This window comes from Octodon degus, unplaced genomic scaffold, assembly GCF_000260255.1.
Source record: "Octodon degus isolate 3935 unplaced genomic scaffold, OctDeg1.0 scaffold00169, whole genome shotgun sequence".
NCBI lineage: Eukaryota > Metazoa > Chordata > Mammalia > Rodentia > Octodontidae > Octodon > Octodon degus.
Window position 1 is genome coordinate 3,047,934 of NW_004524745.1, and position 5,510 is coordinate 3,053,443.

The 5,510-nt window shown below is 50.4% G+C and overlaps 1 protein-coding gene across 1 annotated transcript in view; it reads left to right on the forward strand.

The window, feature by feature from the left end:
- The first annotated feature begins 3,981 nt into the window (after positions 1–3,981).
- The window catches only part of Reep5 (receptor accessory protein 5), a 48,642-nt gene continuing 47,113 nt past the window's right edge, over positions 3,982–5,510 (forward strand). The window contains exons 1-2 of the mRNA XM_004643262.2: positions 3,982–4,227; positions 4,640–4,733. Coding sequence (XP_004643319.1) covers positions 4,110–4,227; positions 4,640–4,733 — 212 coding nt within the window. The 5' untranslated portion in view covers positions 3,982–4,109. The remainder of the gene's footprint in view (positions 4,228–4,639; positions 4,734–5,510) is intronic.

Below are 5,510 nucleotides of genomic sequence, written 5' to 3' on the forward strand. Positions count from 1 at the left end.
ATATATATATATATATATATATGGTGGCTGGGGACATACCTCAGTGCAATCCCTGATAAACACAAATATACATAGATATTATCGCATAGTTTTGGAGGTTAAAGTCCAAGATCAAGGTGTCAAGCCAGATGTGATAGCACCCTGTTTTTTTTTTGCAGTACTGGGGATTGAACTCAGGACTCTGCACTTGCCAAGCAAGTGCTTATTCTACTGAGCTATCTCCCTGGCACTTTTAGGAAGTCTTGTTTTTTGTTTTGTTTTGGTTTTTTTTGTACCCTGTCTCAAAAGAGAAGAAAAGAAAAAAAAACAGAAGAAGGTGTCAGCAAGAGTGGTACCTTCTGAGGCCTATCCAAGAAGGGTCTTTTCAAAGTCTTCCTCTTTGGTGTGTGGGGCCATCTTCTCCCTGGGTTTCGCTTCACATCCTCTTCCATGAGTGTCTGTCTATTTTGGTGTTCATATTTCTCATTTGTATCTCGTGGGTACTTTCCTTTCTTTTTTTTTTTTTTTTTTTTGTATTTTAGGGAAGGGTCTACAGGGTGTTCAAGGTCTCACTACTAGATCAGACTCTAGTGATCCACCTGTTTACCGCCTCCGAAGAGCTGGGATTACAGGCTTTTGCCACCACACCCAGGCTCAATTGCCCTCTCAGCGTGCCCTGGGGGTGGGGTGGGCATGGCAGTCCCAGGGATCAAAAGCCTGGCCCCTGTGCCTGCTTACAGGTTCTCACTACTAGATCAGACTCTAGTGATCCACCTGTTTACCGCCTCCGAAGAGCTGGGATTACAGGCTTTTGTCTCAATTGCCCTCTCAGCGTGCCCTGGGGGTGGGGTGGGCATGGCAGTCCCAGGGATCAAAAGCCTGGCCCCTGTGCCTGCTTACAGGTGCTTTAATCTGCTGAGCTATTTGGCCAGCCCTACTTTCCCCTTTGCTAGAACAAAATACTTGACACAAGTTAAAGGAGGGAAGGTTTATTTTCTTCACAGATTTGAGAGATTTAAGTCCATATTCAAGTGGCTCCAAGGCAGGGTATCATGGCAGAGGGATGCTGCAGAAGAGAAACAGTTCATGGTATGGCAGAGAGGAAGCAGCAAGCAGCAGCCTTCCTTCTTTCATTCCCTTTTTATTCCATCCAGGCTACAAACCTATGTAAGGCTCAGAGTCTGGGTTGGAATACTAGCTCTGTGAGACCTTGCTGTATCTCATTTCCCTCCTATTTAAGTAAGGATAGTACAGGTAGCATCTTCCTCCTGCTATTGTAAAGACTAACTGATCTAGTCCACCCGTACTTAGAAAACTGTGTGGAACTATACACGAGAGATATCCATCTAATACATTATTGAACACCTGGTAAGTAACAAGCATTGTTGGAGGTGCTTGAAATACAGAAGTAGACAAAACATAAAAATACCCAGCTTGATTGTACTCAGAGACTAGAGAAGAAAGACAAAAATGTAGGACAGGGCTGGGGACATGGCTCAGTGGAATAAGTGCTTCCCTGGCAAGCGCAAGGGCCTGAGTTCAATTCCCAGTTCCACAAAAAAAAAAAAAAAAAAAAAGTAGGACACATGGACCCTCAGGTGGTAGTCAGTGCTGTTGAGAAGACAAGCAAGAAAAGGACTAGAGACCTTCTTTGCTTCAGGCTTAGGAGTGCCATTAAAAGAGGAAGCGATGGTAGAGAAAACATTTTTGAGGTAGAGGTGCTTCTAGACCTCAGCACTCTTGATTTTTGGAGCTGGATAACACTATGGCGGGGGTTGTCCTGTGCATTGGCATCCCTGGTCTCTACCACTAAGTGTAGGTAACTCTTCCCTCGGCATCCCCCAGTCCTGACAGTCTGACAATCAAAGTGACTCAGGACAGGGTTGTGTTGCCCCTGGGCATTGGGTGGGAATTGTTCCTAGGCCGACCTTGGAGAGAAAAGAAAAGCAAAAGCCCAGAGAGAGGCAGGCACAGCAAGGAGGTGGCAGTAGGAGATAACTAGAAAGAGGCTGGATTCCACCTCTGTGAACTGGAGGCCATTCTTTAGACAGATGGAAAGCCACTGGAGTGTCAAAGGCAAAGACAGCACAATTGGACCCTTGTTGGCAAAAGATCCACTGATTGCCATACTGAGCATTAACTGAGGTGAAAAGAAAGAAACTGACTGCCAAGCTTGGGGGCTGCCCCAGTCATGCCATTCATTTCCTACATGGTCTCATTTGTTCACTGGTTTGCCCAGGTGTTGGTGGGGGTAACTGAGAAAGTTGACCTAAGAGGCTGTGGGGACCCACATGGAGCTCACAGTTTGTCACAGAGTGCCTTGGATGTTGAAAGTGGAACTATAGGACTTAATGTTTGCCCTGCTGGCTTTTGGACTTGCTTTAGTACCAATATTTGTATCCCCATTTGTACCTTTTGGATTGGTAATATTTTTCTTGTGCCATTGAATGTTGGAAGCATTTAACTTTTCATTTGTACAGGGGCTCACATCTAAAAGATGGCTGAAACTGTTAGGATTTTGGCAACTCTTAGAGATGGACTAAAATGCCTTTTGCATAAAGAGATGTGCATGAGTCTTTAGGGGAGGGGACTGGGGCAAAATGTTATGGTTTGTGCTAGTTGTTCCCCCAAAGACTCATGCAGTGATGGGGCTTCGAGCTTCTAGAGTTTGTGATTCATTCAGGATCCAGTGCTGGGATTATGGATGTGAGTGCTGCTGGGATTATGGGTGTGAGAGCTACATCTGCCCTGAGGTGGATAACCTGAATGCAATATAAACAGGGAGAGAGGCTTGCTGTCTGCTGCCACTGCTCCTCCCTTTTTGCCCTTGCTGCTTTTGGCCCCTGCTGAATTACTTAAATTTTTATTTTATTTTTTGGCGGAACTGGGGATTGAACTCAGACCCTTGCACTTGCCAGGGAAGCGCTTATTCCACTGAGCCATCTCCCCGGCCCCAAATTTTTTAAACCTCTCAAGTTGACACAGTGAAGGACGCCCTATAGGTGAGGGCTTGTCCTTATACCCCATGCTGTAGAATTGCTGAGTTATTTAGGTAAGCTTCTAGGCAGGCTCTTGTGTCACTGAGATATATCCCTGGCCCTAGCTAAGCTTCTAGACTTCAAGTTGACATAATGTATCCAACATAACTGTGGGAAAGATTGTTTCATTTTATTTTTCTGACTTGGTAGGCAGTGTGGTAATTACGACAGGGAGGGGTTGTGGAGGACAAGGAGGGAGGGTGGGACCAGTCCCTGCGCAAGGTTTTGGAAGCACCGTTGAAAACTGGAGCCCCGGCTGCCAGCACTGGGAAGCCCTGAGCCTTCTGCAACGAGCAAAGCCGGGAGCAGGTGCTTCCAAGGCTTGTCCTGAGAGGACTCGATGCGAGTCCACAGAACCTGAGTGCAGAGGAAGAGGGAGGTCGGGTCCCAAACTGGGCCTTCTGGTCCTTTCTTCTTGGGAGTTTTTGTGTATGGGGGCTCTGAGCAGACTGAAGGCTCTGGCAACATTTCCACGAGAGCAGACTCTGTCAGGACTGGGTCACCTGGCTGGAGGATGCCCCGGAGCAGGCTGAAAGGCATTGCAAGGCCTGTGCTGGGACAGGGCAGGCCTGCGTCCGCGGAGTCCTTTTAGGATGGTCATATACTTCCATTTTTAGGTTAAAAAACACCTTAGCAGGTTTAGCATAGCAGTATAGATCACCAAACTAGTGCACTACATTTCAGGCAGAAGCAACAAACAGACCTCCTCCCCACCCCCCCACCCCTGTGTCTTTTGCTGAGTTGAGGTGAGAAAGAAGCCCACAAAATATACGCTTCTGATTCTTCTTCGTTTTTTTTTACCGCCTAAAGGTTCAGGGTTATTAATGAGCTAGGCCCCCCAGCAACCGCCCTGGGAAGACACAGACTAAATTGGGGAGGGGCGGAAAGATGGGGAGGGGCGGGGCCTGGCGGGAGGTGGGCGGGGCCTGGTGGGGCGGAGGCCGTGGGCGGGGCCTGGTGGGCGGAGGGCGGGCCCTGGCGGGGTAGAGGGCGCCACCCGAGCTGAGTAGCCTTGAGGCCGTTCTCTTGCTGCAGTCCTCGCGTCCGTGTTCCGTGTTCAGGCAGCTCTCGGCGGGCGCGGTGGTTCTCGCCATGTCTGCAGCCATGAGGGAGAGGTTCGACCGGTTCTTGCACGAGAAGAACTGCATGACTGACCTCTTGGCCAAGCTTGAGGCCAAGACCGGAGTGAACCGGAGCTTCATCGCACTCGGTGCGTGGCCGGGCCGGGCCTCCACGGCGCCTGCGGAAGGGCTGGCCGTGGGGAGAGGGCTTGGGCGAGCGCACGAGGCGGGCCAGGAACGCGGAGCGGCGGACGGCGGGCGGCGCTGACGTGTCTGTCTGTCCGTCCGTCCGTCCGTTCGTTCTGCAGAGCTTCCGGGGGTAGGGGGTGGGGTGCGGGTTGTGGCAGGGGCCGGACTCGCCCGAGGGGAAGGCACAGTGTGGGGGCTGCGGTCTCCCCAGACCTGAGGCAGCGCCCCGCGGCGGTGCAGGCCCATCCCCTTTGGTTTTTCTCCCCTTAATTGAGCGAGGAGGAAAACGCCCGGTGCTGGCCGAACCCGCGGGTGGGCCGCCCCCTCCACGCGCTTCGGGCCCCCATCCCACTTCTGCTCTCGCGTCTCCAGGTGTCATCGGGCTGGTGGCCTTGTACCTGGTGTTCGGTTATGGAGCCTCTCTCCTCTGCAACCTGATAGGATTTGGCTATCCAGCCTACATCTCGTAAGTGGCTCCCCCGCGACCACCCTTTCCCCTCCCAACCTCCCTCTGCCTCCCCAGGGCTACGTGTCCTCACTTACTCGAGTGGAGCGCAGCAACAGTGCCCAGGGGCGCGGCCGACTTAAGGTTGCACAGTTGACTGCTGGCCTGATGAGCAGCCCCAAGGTATTCTTCGTTGGATTTTATTGTAGGCTGTGCACCTTGATGCACAAATGGGAGTCTTCAAGCTCCGTCGCTGTAGGTGGAGAGTTCTCAAAATGTCCAGGGAGCTGATTGCTTCTCCCCAACGATTATTCTTTTGGGTGGTTCACCATATGTTAATACATGCAGACAGTAAAATTCCCATCACTTAGGATTTCCATAATTCAGACAACTCCTCTCCTTCTAGTATTAAGAATTGAACCAAGGGCTTTCACGCAGATCTACATCTTCAGCTTTTTACCTTAAACACATTTTTTTTTTTTTTTTTTTGACACAAGTTCTTGCTAAATGAACGAGTTGCCTACCCTGGCCTTCAACTTGCGATCCTCCTGCTATAGCTTCCCAGAGTGCTGAGATCACAGGCACCAAATAGCATGCTTTTTTTTTTTTTTTTCCTTTTTTCTTTTTTCTTATTTTTAAATTATTTTTTTGAGGGGACTGGGGCAAAATGTTATGGTTTGTGCTAGTTGTTCCCCCAAAGACTCACCCAGGCTCAATTGCCCTCTCAGCGTGCCCTGGGGGTGGGGTGGGCATGGCAGTCCCAGGGATCAAAAGCCTGGCCCCTGTGCCTGCTTACAG